The sequence below is a fragment of the Onychomys torridus genome, chromosome 3, assembly GCF_903995425.1.
Source record: "Onychomys torridus chromosome 3, mOncTor1.1, whole genome shotgun sequence".
Taxonomy (NCBI): domain Eukaryota; kingdom Metazoa; phylum Chordata; class Mammalia; order Rodentia; family Cricetidae; genus Onychomys; species Onychomys torridus.
Window position 1 is genome coordinate 134,078,907 of NC_050445.1, and position 17,422 is coordinate 134,096,328.

A 17,422-nucleotide genomic window follows, 5' to 3' on the forward strand; every position below is an offset into this window, starting at 1 on the left:
TTTATTAGGAGAGAAAGGGGGGATGGAGGGGGAGAGAGAGAGAGAGAGAGAGAGAGAGAGAGAGAGAGAGAGAGAGAGAGAGAGGCGGAGAGACCGTGCGAAGGGAAGAGCAGAAAGAGAAAAGGGAGACACACAGAGGGCCTGCCTGCTTTTTAGGCTGATGATGTAACTAAGGACAGAACCCTTACAGTCCTGTCCACCTTACTTAACCTTGGGGTATTTGGGAAGGAGGGGATCTCTGTCATGCGGCCATCCCTGTTGAATGTTCTTTGGAAGGATTCCTCCATAACAGCGACAGTTCTGCTGCTGCAGTGTAAAAGCAGCTGTGGCTGATGTGCCTAACGGTGAGCAGTCTGTCTGTTATTGTCTTTACAAAAACAGGTGGGGCAGGCCGTCACCCACAGGGCACATAGCTTGCTGACTCATACCCTGGATTTGCATATGTGGCCAGTTGACTCACAACCTCATCTCTCCTTCTCTGTTTCAGATGCCTGAGGAGTCTTTCTAAGATGGCTCTAATGGGATGAAACCCTTGGGAGAGAACTGGAGTGATGGCATTGATTTTGACTAGTTCCCTGATAATACTTTCCCTTCTTTTTCTAGTCTTACTCAGTGTGAACAGTTGAAAGCCTGTCATGGAGCTGGAGCAGGATCCTCCCCAGTGAACCTGAGTTCAGGAGAGGGCAGAGAAGTAGATATCTTACAGATGCTCAACAAGGCCAAAGATGAGTACACCAAGGTGAGTTTCTGTTCTTCCTTATGATCATACTTAACCACAGTGACAAGATCATCACTGACAAAGACTTAAGGCTCTTCAAAAGCCAATGGGGGGAAATCAAGATCTCTTTGCTTTTAGTAGACTGTAGACTGTTTTCTGCAGTGACTTAAAAGATAGCCTAAGAAATCAATAGCCTTCACACAACAAATCGTATTCGGTTAGAGAACTTACTACCTTTACAGTGATAACGTAGATAAATCATGAAATCATGTCTTCATTGGTGGAGCAAACCTGTAATCCCAGAATTTGGAAGCTGATGCAGGGGATGGTAAGTTTCAGACCAGCCTGGACTACATAGTGAGACTTATCTCAAAAACTCAAAGCATGGGCCCCAGCAACAGGGCTCAGTGGGTAAAGGCACCTACCACCAAGCCTCCTGACCTGAGCTTGATCCTTGGGACCCACATGGTGGAAGGAGAGAGTCGACTTCCACAAGTTGTCCTCTTTTGACCTCCACACATGTGTTGTGGTACCCCTCCCCAGTGAATAAATAAAAGATAATAAATATTGTAAATCAAAACAAAAAGCATGAAAGTAGACTTGAAGAGATGGCAGTGGGTGCCCTGTTCTTAGCTAAGGAGTAAGAAGAATGGATGTAAAGTTGTCAATTCTCCTTTAGTCTCTTAAGTCTGAGGTGATTTCTAGAGAAATACTGCTGTTTTCTTTTCTTCTCCTTTTCCTGGAACAGACAAGCTCACTGTAGAGGAAATAGACAAGACAGCATAGTAGGGAGGCAGGAGGGACTGTAAAAACCAGCAGTAGTGACTGGAGGTAGAATAGGGGCCATGAAGCAGGCTCTGCTTGATGCTAAAAATTGGCTATGAATGTGTAGGGTACTGTAGACTGTTGGTATTCATACATAGTAGCCAGATAGGCCAACAGGATAGCTCAAGCCAGAATTAGATGCAATTATAGACCTAGTTTATAATATGATAAAGAACTGTTTCATGTCAGTTTTATGAAGAGATTCTTTGTGGTTTTGTTTGTTTGTTTTTCAAACCAGGGCTTCTCCGTGTAGCTTTGGAGCCTGTCCTGGAACTCACTCTGTAGACCAGGCTGGCCTCAAACTCACAGAGATCCGCTTGCCTCTGCCTCCCGAGTGCTGGAATTAAAGGCATGTGCCACCACCACCTGGCTGTATGAATGGATTCTTAAGTAAGCAGTGTTGAGGCAACTGGTACCTATTTGGAAAAGTACAGAATTCAAACTGTGCCTCAAACCACAGCCCAAGATAAATCTCAAATGTTAGAAAATTCAAGTTCCAGAGGAAAGCTTGCTTGGATCTCTTTGCAATCTAGGAAAAAAGAATTCTTCTTAACTGTACCCTAAAACTCAAAACCAGTTAATTTCAGCTATATAAAAAAATTAATATTTTGCAAGCTTTAAAAAAAAATAAAAAAAACAACAACCAAGCAAAATAAAAACCTGGACAGTAGTGGCGCACACCTTTAATCCCAGCACTCAGAGGCAGAGGCAGGTGGATCTCTGTGAGTTCGAGGACAGCCTGGTCTACAGAGAGAGTTCCAGAACAGCCAGAGCTGTTACACAAAGAAACCCTGTCTCCAAAAAGAAAAACATAATGAAAGGTAACAACTGAGAAGAAATATTCACACCTAAAAACTAGGAAGTGGGTTAAGTCCCCTAAAAATGGAAATATACAAGATTAACATTCTCTAGAGAAATAGACAAAATAAAATAAAATTAAGGAAAAAATAATCTTAGAATTTGGAAAATGAGTAAAAAATATAAGAAAACGTAACTGAATATTACATTGTGGCACCATTAGGAAAATCCTGACTTCAAGCCATAATGTTTGAACTAAACAGTCTTTGCAGATTATACTTCAAGGGTGAAAAGAACAACAAATTAGAAGTTTAATTCAGCGGTCTTATTATTAGTAGGAATATTGACCTTATAATTTTTCAGCTGTTACAGATACAACAAATGAGAAATTACATTAGTGTGTCTAGAACCAATCCTTGATATAAGAGAAGAAAATTAAACTAAGTTAAAGTTGGCATCTTAAGTGAAGACATCAAAATTAGTTCATGTTTTGTTTCTTAACTATGGAAACAAAAACTGGAAGCTCCTAGCTCCCTGAAAAGACTCAGAAATGATTGACAGCCAGTAGCAGTTAGCACCCTCGTTGCCCAGGGTCATTTCCTCCTAAAAAGTGTCAGAGTACCAGTGGCACACACCTTTAATCCCAGCACTCAGGAGGCAGAAGCAGGCAGATCTCTGTGAGTTCAAGGCCAGCCTGGTCTACAGAGCAAGATCCAGGATAGGAACCGAAACTACACAGAGAAACTGTCTGGAAACAAACAAGCAAACAAACAAAAAGTGTCAGAGCTCTTTGACCAAGTTCCTGATTGTGGGGCAAATGGGATCCTACTCAGTGGCCCTGCTGCCAGCTTACAAGAGCACCAACCAGAACTCAGCAGCAGTGTGGACTGAGTGCAGGACATATAATCATGAATCGTGGATCGTGGTGATGAGTGGGAGAGACAGCGTGGACGAAATTCAACCCAAACCAAACTAGTAATAGCCTTTCCTTTGAAAGTGTTCACATACCAGTTCCTGACTCTGACACTGATATTCGGTGTGTGTGTGTGTGTGTGTGTGTGTGTGTGTGTGTGTGTGTGTGCGTGCGCGCGTGCGCGCGTGCGCGCAAACAAGCCACAATTCACATGTGGAGGTCAGAGGACAGCTTTCAGAAGTCAGTTCCTTTTTTCTGTCATGTAGGTTGTGGGTTCTAGGAACAAACTCAGGTCATTGGAGGTCCAGGAATTAAACTCAGGCTCCAGGCCCCTTTTTCTCACTAGCCGTCTCGTAGGCCTCACACTGGGAATATTCTGTCTCCTGCTATGTGAACTCTTGGACTCTTCCAGCTTTCCATAACATGGTCTTCTGGGTATTCTATAAGCATTTGAAACTGACTTCTGCTTCCTGAAGGTGCCTTCCTGCCTTCCCTCCCCTTCCTCACCCACCCAGAGAAGGTCAGACTTTCAAGGTCAGTTTCAAGTCCTTCCTGTCACATGAGTTGTGCCTGACTGCCCCCCCTGCCCCCTCCCCCCACCAGCTAATGTAAATGTTACTGTCAGTCACATTATAGAGGCTGTCTCCTGTCTGCTGTTGCCTCTCATGTATGCATGTAGGCCTTTTAACGTACACAGACAAGGTGCAGCTCATCAGTAAAATGGGTCTGGTATGATGAAGTGGGAAATGGAAACAGTAATAAAGAACAGGATTTCCCCTCGGAATTCTTCTTGTGAAGTGTGTCTCCATTTTTGGACATGCTTAAGAAGACATAGCCAAGTTGGTATGAAAGAATTTCATGTCTCTTGATAAGGATTAAATGAAAACTTGAGATCCCTTCTGTCTCTGGAATCTGGTGAGGAATTCAGTCTGATTTTTAAATTAATATTTTAACTTAATATTTTAACTTAATTGAAAAGTAAAATCTGCATAAATTAAGGCATACAGCATGATGTTTTGATACCTATACACCTTGTGGAACGGCTAACTCAAGTTAATTAATGTATGTATTACATATGTAGCATTTTTGTGGTGAGAACATTAAAATCTACTCTGAGTACCTTTCATTCAGTTTTTAGCCATAGTCACTGTGATGTGCAGTGGATCCTTTGAATTTCTCCTGTCTGATGTCTTAGGAACATCCTCACAATAGCCTGTACCCCAAGCCTCTGATAGCCACCATTCTCTCTGCCCTTGTGAGTCATTCTCTTCTAGATTCCACATGTAAGTAATGTTATGTGGGATTTGCTGTTCTGTGCCGAGTTGACCTCACTAAACACATTTTCCTCTGCTTTTATCCTTGTGGTCACAAATGGCAAGGCTACTTTTTTCTTTCTTGAAAATTGAATATCCCGTGTGTGTGTGTGTGTGTGTGTGTGTGTGTGTGTGTGTGTGTGTGATTTATCCATCAATCTGTTGACACACATTTAATTGATCCACATTTTTGCTATTAATAAATGATCCTGCAGTGAACATGGAAGTACAGATATCTCTTGGACATTATGTTTTCATACTCTAGTTATGTGCCCAGTAGTTGGATTGGTAGGTCTTCTGATAGTTATGTTTTTTTTTATTTTCTTAGGAACTTTGGTGCTGTTTTCTACAGATTGCCAGCAATACTGTACCAGGATTCCCTTTGCTCCATAGCCACATCAACACTTTACTATCTTTTGACTTTTTAAAATTATTTTTATTTTATGTGTGTGCATCATGTGTGTGCCTGGTACCCATAGAAGTCAGAGAGGGCATCAGATCTCCTGGAACTAGGGTTATGGATGGTGTTGAGTGCTGGGAGCCAACCTGTGTCCTCTGGAAGAGCAACAAGTGCTTTTAACCTCTGAGCCAACTCTCCAGCTCCTCTTTTGCCTTTTTGAGCTTACATATTCTACCTGGAATGATGTGAGGTCTCATTGTAACTTTGATTAGCATTTCCCTATGGTTAGGGTTGTCATTTTGAGTCCAGACTGGGCTATATAGCAAGACCCTGTCTCAAAAAGAAAAGGGAGAAAAGGTCTAAGGCATAATGTATAATGGCAGGCAAAGCTACCTCAGTGCATAGGAAAGGTGGGGGAAATCTGTTTTCTTTGTTTAAAATAAAGAGTCATTCTGTAGAACTAACACACCTCCTTGTAAGTGGTAAGAGGGGCTGGCGACTCCACTGGCCAGCACTTTATAAGTCAGTGTAGTGTGTGTTCTTGCCTTGCTTGCCCTGCTCTTAGGAAGACAGGAGGTGACCCATGCGGCGACACCACCCATCACTGTCACTCACTTGAGAAGAATGTAAAAATAACACTTTATGACTTAAAAGCACTTCCACACTCTATTCAGCACTAATGCCTAATGGCTGAAGAATTGACAGGACTCTTGGAAAATGTAGTTAGACTTTTGTGTGGTTGATTTGACAGACAGGTGCACACAGTGGCACCCAACCCCAGGCCTGTGTCCTAGAATAAGAGACTATGCCCCAATAGCTAGAAAACCCTTGAGAACTGTGGGCTCCCGAGAGGAGATGGTGCCTGTCACTCCTGCTTTGTCAGATGTGACGACTGTTTCCAGGCATAAGGCATTGACTGGGCAGCTGAAGCAAATGCTACAGAGAGAAGGCCCTGTGTATTGTTTTATTTGATGCTTTACCAAAATAAACCACAGCATTATTGCCTGGCGCTTTGGTTATGAATCCTACTGTTAGCGACTACACGATTGGTTAGATTAACAGGTGATAATGAGTCAGTATTTGAAATGATGAGGCTTGTCTCATCTGTTTATGAAATTCTAATTTGTAGTGAGTGGCTCAGAACACTTCATTTAAATTATCCTGTTTATGCAAGAAGTCATCTATTAAATAAAGGTGGTGTTAGCAATTTTTAAATCAGTGGTTTGAGACAGCATTACTTTGTGGACCAAACAGGTTTAGATGCTTGGGTTAAGTATTTTTAGCAGCTCCCTGTACTCTACTCTATATTATTTCTGTGATTGCTCACTATCAAAACCTCCTAGACTGGTTGTTTTGAAACGATTTCTTCTTAAGCAAACACATAGCCTTCCAACTATCCATGAGCGTGTGGGTCCTCAGGGCTAACTGATGTAGGTGGTAGTATTTTAGGACACTGAATTACACACACACACACACACACACACACACACACACACAAATTGTAGTTGATTCTATCCAAATATAGTTCCCATGAGAAAAGTAGAAGCGATTATCCTTCATGCATGAAAACTTATTTAAAAACTAGCCATCTACCAATTAGATCAGCAAAAAAGGCTGTAAAAACACTAAAGCTTCTTTTATTTCCATCAAAAATGAAGTATTTGTTTTTTTTCCATTCCAGTGTAAGACCTGTTCTGAGCCAAAACAGATAACTAGTTCTTCTGCCATCTGTGACAACCCTAAGCTTATCAAACCTGTCCCCGTGAGACCCAGTGGCAGCCAGAGGCTGCAAGAATCCCCTCCCAACAAGGTATGAGTCTTCTGCTTTTTTGTTTTGTTCAAAACATAATTTTCATCTTTTGGAATTAAAATATAATTCTACCATTTTCTCCTTCTCTTCCCTCCAACCCTCCCTTGTAAACGCCCTTTGCCTTTTCTCAAATGTATGGCCACTGTTTCTTTAATTCCTAAATATTCTATGTTCCTAAATATAGAAATACAACCTGTTCAGTCCAGGTTATTGGTACGTATATGTGTACAGTGTTACTCGTATGTACACGTTTCCAGGGCTCACCATTGGTATTGGATAACCAGTTAGCATGCTCTTTCCTGGGGTACTAGTCCTCCTGCTCTCGGCAGTCCTTAGTTGCCTCTAGTTCTTTGTCTAGGAAGACGCCCCATGAGATCTCCCCTTCCATGTCAGCATGTCGCTTCTGTTGGGTGTCATGGTCCTTTATTCACCGTAGCTAGGAAATGGAAACATCCTAAATGTCCTTCAACTGACGAATGGATAATGAAAATGTACTACATGTTCCATATGCTATGGAATACTGTTCAGCTGTAAAGAAAACTGAAAATCATAAAATTTTTAGATAAATGTGTAAAACTAGAAAAAGTAATATTGAGTGAGGTAACCCAGACCCAGAAAGACAAATGTTACATGTTCTCTCTCCTCTGAGGTTCCTAGACCCAGATCTCCCAATATGAGATTATAACCTGGAGTCACTACAGGGAAATCCTCTGCTTTCATCTGTGGCCTCTGGGCTTCTCAAAGAGCTTTACCTATGCACTGCAGGGGCGGGGCCAGGCCCTGCTGAAGGACACCGAAGGTCAGTGGAGAAAGGCAGGGTCTTGCTGCACTGTGCATCTGAACTATGGAGCACGGGTGCTCTTCCTCAGGGATTGTCCAGTTGACCACATGCTGTGCTTGTGGCTCATGAGCCGAGACTGCTTAGAAAATCCTACATTGTTCAGAGAACAAGACAGAAGCATAAACCTTGTGGAGAGGTGGCTCCTCAGGCTGCTGGAGGAGAAGCCACCATAGTAGCATAATAAAACGTGACACTTCTGAGCATCACTGTGTACCCTGAGCAATCCAGGCTCTGTGCGGGCGGCACAGAGTGCCTGCTCTGGATTAGCTCTGGGCCAGGGAGTAGTGCAAGGCCCTCAGGCCTGGGGCAGTGTGTGTTGTGTGTTATCCACAACAGTACAGCGGAGACAAAATTTGCTGATCAGCAGGGCCCATTGTTGATTGTAAAGGAAACATATCTGTTCTTTCATCATCGTGATCCCTAAGTAAAGAGATGTTTTGCAAGGAATTAATTTAAATCAGTTCTGAAAATGAGCATGAGCCAAAGACAGAAAATAACTTGTTTTGAATTTTTCAAAACAGAAGTATTTTCTAACTTATTTTAGCTTTTCATTAGTTTCCATGAGAATTTATTTTATTTGAGTAGATAAACCAAGATACTTTGACTTTAGAGTGGGAAAGAGGACCAGCTCAGGGGCGGGAGTGGTGTAGCAGCCAGGCATTGTATATACCTGGTCCTTGTACATTAGATTAAAATACTCATTTCTTTCTAGCCTTGCTTTCTCTAATTCTGTGAAAAGCTGCTAGGAACCTGGAGCTCTTACGTCCTGCTTATTTCCAGGAGTGTTTGTTCTCAGCAACCCTAGCTGTAGAGACGGGTTACCATGAAGTATGGGCAGTCTTCTACTATAGAGTGTAGTTTTGTCCCCTAATCTGCGAGCTGCAGACCCCTCAAGGATCACATTCATGTCTTATCAAGTGACCATGACTGTGATGTAACAACAGCCTTGGGGGCAGGGAGGGGAGAATGCTGTGAAGATATTAGACATTTCAGAGGTCTCAGGCTTTTTGAGTTAATAGATTTTACCTGTCACTGATCCTTTGTAAATAGAAGAACTCATCAGTTAACTGAGTTCTGCTTCACAGCCCCCCTGCCATAACCAAACTCTGTGAACCTATTTTTGGATATCTTTTTCCCCCAGACCTTGGACCCTGAGCCCCACCACTTATCTTTGACAGCTCTATTTGGGAAACAAGACAAAGCTCCCTGCCATGAAATTCTGAAACCCTCCCGGCCCTTTGCCCACCACCACCACCACCACCACCACCACCACTATCACCAGCAAGAGCAGCTTCCAGTTCATCAAGGAGTCGGATGCTTCCTGTCCTCTGAAGAGCCCAGAGTGTTGTCACTCCCTGTGGAGAAGCAGCTATGCCCAGCCATTCAGAAACTCATGGTCGGGAGCACAGGGCTGCACCCGCTGCCGCGCCACCCTGAGCAGTGGCCCTGTGAAGGTGGCAGCCCCAGTCCTACAGGGGCACTTCTTCCTGCTCCTGCCCAGCTGGGGTCCCCCTGGAATGGTGGGGCGACACACTGTGCACAGAGCACTGGCAGACACCACAAGCTATTTGACCAGCTTCAAGGTGCCTCAGGGGCATCACATAAATATAAGCCCTGTGCACCTGCCAGCCTGGCGGTGGCCACTCAGGTGGCTCCATGCCAAAGCATGGCCCGGTCACAGCTGGTATATTTCAGTGGCCCCCTTCCTTCTCCCACACCAGGACATCAAGCTCTCAGGAAGGAGCAGTGTGCACTACTAGCTCAAACGCTGCCCCTCTCGGGCAGCCAGGAGAACAGCCCCAGTGTGCTCCCCACTCAGGAGCTGCTAAGAAAGCTCCAGGTCATACATCCGGAGCAGCAGCTGCAGGTGGCCTCCCGGCCAGCCTTGGCAGCCAGGTTCCCCGTGTCAGCCCAGGGCTCAGGGACAGAAAAGCCTTTGGAAGCCTGGGCCAACAAGACAGCCAGCATGGAGAAACAGGCTCCTCTAATGCAGGTAAATAGGTGCTGGGAGAATGATGCTGTAGTAATGCAATAGGATTTACTCTGCTCCAGGGAATGTGTGTCAGTGGGTTTCCATTTAGAACAGCTACCCAAAGCCCCCTCGGTGTGTCTTTGTCTTTCACCTTGCCTTTCTGTCTGGAAAGAGAAGCTTCTCTCTGCTTACAGTCTGGTGTCCTCTGCCATTTAGAGGTGGTTTGTGAAGTTAAATCTTAATCATGTCATGAAGCCAGAAGACCGGCCCAGATGTGGGAAAATACCTAGTCTTTGACTATGAAGACCCATAGCAGTTGGCTCTAACATTTTAAACATCTGGCTGATTCTCGGCCTTCATTCTGTAGTTGGTTATTGCTTGCTTGTTGGCTCAGTGTGTGACTGTGGGTGCTTCCTACATGTTAGTAGTCACTTCCCTACATGTTAGTAGCCACTCCACTACATAGTAGTGGAGAAAGTGGACTCCACATCCCACAGCCAGCAGCCCTGTAGGTTCCTGAAGTAAATAGACACAGCAGTAATGCTATTGTTTTTATTGCCTTCTATGTGATCAGTATTATGAGGACAGGCAGAAACAAGTGTACCACCCACAAACTGCCAGAGAAGGCAACACAGTGTCATTTCTAGAAATAGTGTGTCTTTCTTGTCTGTACCCATCAGCAACCGGGACAGTCAGAAGCCGGGGTCTGTTAAGTGTCTGCCTGTAGTGGCATCTGATGGTCTGGCACAGAGTCCCTGAAACCGTGCTAATGTTAAAGATCAGATAGTTACCCTTACTCATTTTATATATATGACACTATTGGTCTTTTTCACATGTTTTATTACATAGTAGCTCCTCAGAAATTGTTCCCATTTTTTAAAGTAAAGGCCCAGGGCACTAACTGTGTATGTTTGGGAGTGTGAACCGAGTCAAGGTGTCCGTTTTGAATAAATCCCAGATGCAGGTGCTTTCTGTTGCCAACTGGGGCTTTGTCCTTCCTAGCACAGCAGGGCAGAGTGTTGACCCCTCTGTAAATGCCTGCTTTCATTTCTCTTTGATGATTTAGGATGAGAAAACCAGGGCTAATAATCAGACTAAATGTCTGCGTATACAGTTCTCTTTGTTTTTAGTTCTCACAAATGTCAGGATCCAAATAAGGAAAGTGTACATTCTGCCAGCCCACGCTGTGCTCCTCCTGACGCTGACCCCTCCCTTAGGAGCATCAGCTCTCAATGCCTCTCCTTGGGATATCAAATAGGGAAAGCTAAAAGAAACAAGAGCCTGTCTTAGGCCATTTCTGCCCCCAAAGATGCCAAGGGAGGAACGATAGAATTACAGCCACATCTAAATTGCTGCTTCTCTCCTTCCTTCTCATGAGTGGTGGAGGGCTTTGAGGCTGAGAAGTAAGATACTTTTGTTACCTGACTTAGAGACACACGGTAGCTGTAGGAGTCAGTCAGACCCAGTTCAGAATGTCACTTGCATAATTGGGAAAGCCATTTGAATACTTGGCTTTAGACCTGACAGCCAAGGGAATTAGATCAACTCAGCAGACAGGTGGGTCATGGTGCTCCAAGCTCCATGTACCGAGACCTTGCTCTTCATCCCATGATCTACCCCCTTATCCTCTCCCTGTCCCTACCCCCATGCCAGCCAGGAGAAGCAGAAAGCATGCTCTCTGTAGATAAGCAGAGAAGGACCAGAGGGGGCAAACCCACAAATCACAGTTCCTCCTAGTCACAGGAGGTGTCTCCTTGAAGAGCCAAGCTTGAGAGCTGTGTGTGCATCTGACAAGTACATGCTGCCACTCCCACTGGTGACAAGACCTCAGGGCAGGGCAGTGGACAGCTAGTGCTGAGTAAAGCCAGCAATCCTAAATGCATGTTACCTGAAAACTAACTTCTCACCAGGGGTCTAACTGCATACACGGAGGTCATGGTGTCACGGGTGATTCCAGAGCTGTGTAGTGGCCATTGAGGGTAGAACAGGAACAGATCTGCCAGCTTTTCCCACCCACAGCATCCCGGATGATTCCCACTGAGCACCCCTCTACCGCCATTGTGAGCACGGCCTTTCATCTCTGGGGTGACATTTTGCAGGTTGTTTCCTAACTCTGCTTTGTGTGCATGTCTTTGCTGTGAGCAGATCACCTCATCTCAGTGTGTTCCTGCTCCAGTGGCTTCTCTGCTGATGCCCCCTGTGGTTTTCACACAGTCCACCTGTGCCCCACTGAGGGAGACTGATAATGGGCTCATGCCTCTGGGCAGCCAAGAACTTCCTACTGCCTCCTCCAGCCTCCTGCCCCTGCAGAACTGGGAACCCTCCACCATGGCTAGCAGCCCCCTCACCAGGCTGCAGCTCCAGGAGGCACTGCTGCACCTCATCCAGGTAAGACTGGTGACCTAACTAACAGTGATGCCTTCTTTGGATGCCATAAGAGTAACCCCACCATCACCAGTACCAAACAGCTTCTAAACACAAGTTAACTGGGTGATATTTAGAATACTACTTGTGGCCTGAGATGTCTCAAGCCTTCAAGAGATTTGTGACTTGGAGGAATGAGTAAAGCCTCCTAGCTACCAGCTGCAGACAAGAAGGGAGCACGTGAGGAATGATGAGCCAGCCAGGGCACTCTGGGAGCTCACTGTTGGGAGCAGGCCCAGAGTCATCGTAGACAAGTTGCAGTTGTAAGCCGTACCAGCTATGACCACTGTGAACGTGGTTCAGCTAGGGTGGATGATAGGATGCCTTGTCAGCCCTGCCTTGAGTGTCTCCTCTACACTGTGGTAGTGACTCATACCGAACGGTGTGCCGTGCACTATTTTAAGTTTAATAATTCACTCGATGCTTATAGGAAACCCTATTAATATGGGCCAACCAGATCAGGTAAAGGTGATTGCCACCAAGCCTGATGACCCACAGAATGGAAGAAGACAGAATATTGTCTTCTGATCACATCTGTGTTGTAGCATATCCATGCCTACACACATACTCTATACACAGAAGAAAAATAAATGAGTATAAAAAATTTAAACCCATTTTTGTCTGATTTTACAGACAAGCTTAGGTTGGTCTGGTGTTACACTGAGCCTGGTTGCAGTGATCATGCCCCCTGTTATGTGGACCATGTAAATTGATGTTCCAAGACTAGACCTCCACGTAGTGGAGCACACTTCCGAGTGAATGATAGGCCTTGCTTGGAAAGGGTAATGTTTGAACCACACAGAAGCAGACACCTCAACTAATGTGTTTGGGAATCCTCTTGGGTTAGGCGGTCTTGAAAGTGTAGCACTCTGTCCATCACCGGACAGCTGCAGGAGAGCAGGCCGGCCCCTGGTTGTCTGCCTCTCCTGTTGACTCTCATCCCTAGTGAAAACATTTCTAAGGTGACATGTTTTAGAGAGAACAAAAGGCACGGGATTGGAAGGAAGGAAGCCTCTGAGTCTGAGGGTAGAATGGCGGTCCAAGATGCTGATTAGATGAGATCACTGATCTTAAATACACACCACAACAGAAATACGGTTCACCTCTTCACAATAGTTCATGAGAATTTAGAACAAGTATCTGCATATTTATTTACCAGAACAACAAGGAAAACCTTAGATCTTAAGGATTCTTGCTTTTTCTGACTCATTCCATCTGATCACATTACCCCAAGGCTGTGTGTTGTGACTTAGCTGTTTCACACTTCTCCATGTTGTGGAGTTTGTCTTCCTGATACACTGCTAAAAGTCACTCGGGCATCTTTGTAGGGAAAGCAGAAATAGCGTCTCTTTATCCATGGTATGAGAACCACACTGACTGTGGTGTAGGGAGGGAGTAACAGGGAGGGGATGGAGTGACTGCAGACTGGGTTGATGTGAGTGCGAGGGAAAAGCCTCTAGCTTTCACCAGGAGAAACACTGCTTTATACCCACAGTTCTCCCGCATCTTAGACAGAGAGCTCGGAGACTTCCCCCAGGTCATGGGAACAACCGTGCTGCCTTTGGGAAGGTACCAATGAGCCATGCTGTGGGTAAAAATCCCTGTGAACGCCCCAAACAGTGCACAAAACATTGGGGCAACCTAGAGAATTTTTAGGAGGGACCAGCCAACTCCTGAGCCGTTGCCAAGGCACTGTGACTCATACCTCCTGGCCCATCCTACACACAGCACAGCTGGCTTCTGCGTGGTGGGGTTGCTGTCTGTGTCAGGTGTTAGGAGCACATGGACTTCACATACGGGCTGTAAAGTCCAGCAGCTCTGTCCCAACCTTGCCTCAGCCCCTTCACATCCACACACATAGGCCGACCCTGCCAGCTGTCAGCACAAACAGCAGAGGTAGTTCAGCTCCAAGCAGAAAGCCTTGGCTTCTGATGCTCCAGTAATGGTCCCTGGCCTGTTGGCTTTGTTTTCCAGAATGATGACAACTTCTTAAGCATAATCTATGAAGCCTATCTCTTCAGTGTGACACAAGCAGCCATGAGAAAAGCCACGTGAGCAACTCTATGAGAGCAGAGACTGGGGGAACTGGCTTTCTAGGTCCTTCCCGGGAACTGGGTGACCAAACGTGTTTCTACCTTTTTGACAAAGTATAGTAATACAAAGTAAAATGGTTTTGGACTGTTGAACATCTTGGGGGTTTTTTATTCCTTGTTCTTGAAGAATCCTATCCTCCGGTATACAAATTGAGTGGGTAGATGTTTTGGGCTCCGGTCATATAAGATTAAATTTTTCCTACATTTATGAGGCCATTTTAAGAAGAATTGGGCTCTTCATGGGAGGGGATGTTCTCTCCGAGCTATTTATTAATAGCTGAAGCTAAAAAGAGCAATTTCCTTGTGTTGGGCTCTGTGTGCATGGTGCTTAAGAACCACCAGAGGGCAATATTACCCCACAAGTTACCTACTAAGGGTTTCATGAGCTCTTGGAAGCAATGGTGACTTTGTTTTTAACAAAGTCAGCCTTTCATTTGTAAAGCTCCACTTGGCATATTTGATCTGAGTCTTTGGAGAAAGACTTTCTGAAGGCATTTCTAGCCAGTTTCTATCTAGAAGGTGTTAACAGTGGCCCAAGACTTGAAGCAATACTCACATTTCTCAATCCAGGGCACTGCTTGAGACCCAAACAGTAGGATCGGCCTGCTCTCGCTTCCAGACAGACAGTCCCATTTAGAAAATGTGCTGGGGCGGGGGGGGGGGGGGGGGGGTCGCTTGAGAATAGGTAGTGGCTATTCAGGGCCAGAAGGTCGGAGATTCTCCGAGCTCTATAGCAGTCCTATCGCTGCGTCCTGTGCAAAGAGAGAGAAAGCACAATCCCAGAGGGAGGCCGAGAGCCTTGCAGTCTCAGAGGGAGCTTGTGGAAACTGACCCCTGCAGAGCATGCACAGTGACTAAAGCTGCACGGTCTTACCGTGTACTTGTTCCTGGACCGTGAAAAGAGCGTTGGCTTAGTGCTTCCAGAAGGATCTCATTCTGCCCTGGAGAATTTAAAATGGAGGCTGGAGTGGGGATGCAGACTTCCTTACAGCTTCTGATGCGGGACCAGAAGTGTCTGAGCTTTGCTCCTTCTCCTAGCAGCAGGGAAGCAGCACCTGTCCTGCATGCCACACGCTTTCCCCTGAGGAAGAAGAGGGGCGGGGGCTGAAGAGGAGCTGACCTCTGCTCACTACACTGTCCACTGTGCTTTACCTCTGGAAGGGATGCCTCCCATGTCATCCAGCACTGCTGTGAACCCATGGGAACCTTCAAACAATTGACAGTAATTATACATGTCTCCATAGTCCTATAAGGAGGAGGAAGCAAGAGGGACGGACATCCATGGTTCTGTGGTTCCCAGTCAGTAAAAACAGCATCACTTTGTTAACATGTCTACTAAAATAGGCTGGGGGTGTACCTCCGTCATAGAGCACTTGCCTACATAAAGTTCTGGGTTCAGTCCCTGGCACCTTAAAAAAAAAAAAAAAGGTTATTTGGCCAATGACCAGTCTTTAAAAATGTGGTTATGTGATAAAAATAAAATAAAATAATGGAAAACATTTAAAAAAAAAAAAAAACTCTATAATTGCATGTTTAAAGATGCTTCTATAGCCAGGGAAAGATTAATTTCGTTCTTAGCATTTCTAATATATTTGTGTCAATGAATAGCTTTATTTTATGAAATGGTTTCCCTTTCTTCACATGAATAAGTAAAATTGTAGCAGCAGCTGTTGCCACCCAACAGAGCAAGCCAGGATGGGAGTTTAGAGGACATGCAGCCTTTGTAGGCCAGTGTTACAGTGATCTGTTGACAAAGTGGTACATTCTCAATCATCCACTGTAGTAAGTCACCTTAAAAACAACAGCTGGTTCCTTTAGACCAAAAATGGACACCTGCAGGATAGTCAGGATGGGTGCTTACCTCCTTACCTCAGCAGGCAAGAGTTGCCTTCTACAGAGCCCCGTGGACATTTGAGCACAGGAAGAAATGGATCAGGTGGGTTTTCTAGGCATCCAGGACTGAACTTCCTATGTAAATTTCCATTTCATCTTCCTATGCTCCTCCTGAACTCAAATTCAGCTTCCACTTGGAGGTCTCTGCCCCAGCAGTTTTAACCTCCTTGAATTTCAGGTAGAGCCTGGAATACTGTGCTAAAGGCAGCTTCATCCAGCGCAGTGAATGACACTTTGCAGAGCCAAGGGAGTCAGGTGGTCTGGAGTAGAAGGTGGAGCATGAGTGGAGTTCCTTGGTCCTGCCTTCAGCTCCTGGACAAGTCTCTTTACAAGACACCTTATTGATGAATTGAGAGACCTCACAGAGTCCAGAGGACTAAACTGTCATGGTCCGGGGCTACATGCCAGCCATTGGGAAGGACCTACAGCTGCGGGGGAGGGGGAAGCTTCCTGCCATTGCCCCGACAGTGTGTGCCTGAGGGCCACTGCTATGCCCCCCCCCCCCCCCCCCCCCCCCCCCGCGCCACTTCATTGGTGCAATGGAAGCAGTCATGCCCCTGCTTTATGAAGGAACTCATGGGCTGCAACGCTGCTGGCACTGTAATTCTGCGCCTGACCCTGACTTGCAGGGAAAGTTCTATGTTAAGTTCCTGTCGTTGTGACAACAAACCTGAATGAATCCACTTCAAAGGTAAATGTTTTACTGTGGGACACAGTTTCAAAGGTTTTAGTGTATGGCTGGCTGGCTGTGTTGATGTGGGATCTGTTGATATGAGATAGAAAGCCATGGTGGAACAAAGCTGTTGCCTTGTGGCAGCCAGGAAGCAAAGAGGAAGAGAAAGGAAGTCTAGGTGCTGGCTAGATTTATGTCATCTTGACACAAGCTGGAGTCATCGGAGAAGAGGGAACCTCAGCTGAGAAAATGCCTCCATAAGATAGGGCTGTTGACAAGCCTGTAGAACATTTGCTAATTAGTGATTGATGGGGGAGAACCCTTGGGCTGTGCTTCTGTGTAATATAAGAAAGCAGGCTGAGCAAGCCGTGTTGAACAAGCCCATGAACAGCACCCCTCCATGGCCTCTGCGTCAGTTCCTGCCCTCAGGTTCTGGGCCTGCTTGAGTTCCTGTCTTGGCTTTCTTCAGTGACGAACTATAATGTGGACATGTAAGCTAAATAAACTGTTTCCTCCCCAACTTGCTTTTGGTCATGGTGTTTCATTTGCAGCAGCAGTAGTAGTATCCTTAACTAGGGCAAGGTCCCAGTATTCCCTTCAAGGGCCTGCCTCCAAAGGCCTCACTTCCTTTCACATTGTCCACTGCCTCCCAGTAACATCACACATTTGAGGACCAAAGCCTTTGAATGTCTTTGGGGGACATTTCAAATCAAAACTACAACAAGCAGCATTTTACTTGCTAAGTCAGA

General features: G+C 45.4%; 1 protein-coding gene across 6 annotated transcripts in view; it reads left to right on the forward strand.

Annotated features, from left to right (window-relative positions):
- The window catches only part of Dcp1b (decapping mRNA 1B), a 43,013-nt gene extending 27,530 nt beyond the window's left edge, over nucleotides 1–15,483 (forward strand). For 4 of the 6 annotated variants that reach the window (XM_036181735.1, XM_036181738.1, XM_036181740.1 and 1 more), the window contains 5 exons: nucleotides 604–739; nucleotides 6,649–6,777; nucleotides 8,760–9,611; nucleotides 11,736–11,978; nucleotides 13,989–15,483. In XM_036181735.1, coding sequence (XP_036037628.1) covers nucleotides 604–739; nucleotides 6,649–6,777; nucleotides 8,760–9,611; nucleotides 11,736–11,978; nucleotides 13,989–14,069 — 1,441 coding nt within the window. In that variant the 3' untranslated portion in view covers nucleotides 14,070–15,483. The remainder of the gene's footprint in view (nucleotides 1–603; nucleotides 740–6,648; nucleotides 6,778–8,759; nucleotides 9,612–11,735; nucleotides 11,979–13,988) is intronic. The other 2 variants (XM_036181736.1, XM_036181739.1) reach the window with 1 other exon arrangement.
- Nucleotides 15,484–17,422: the final 1,939 nt, after the last annotated feature.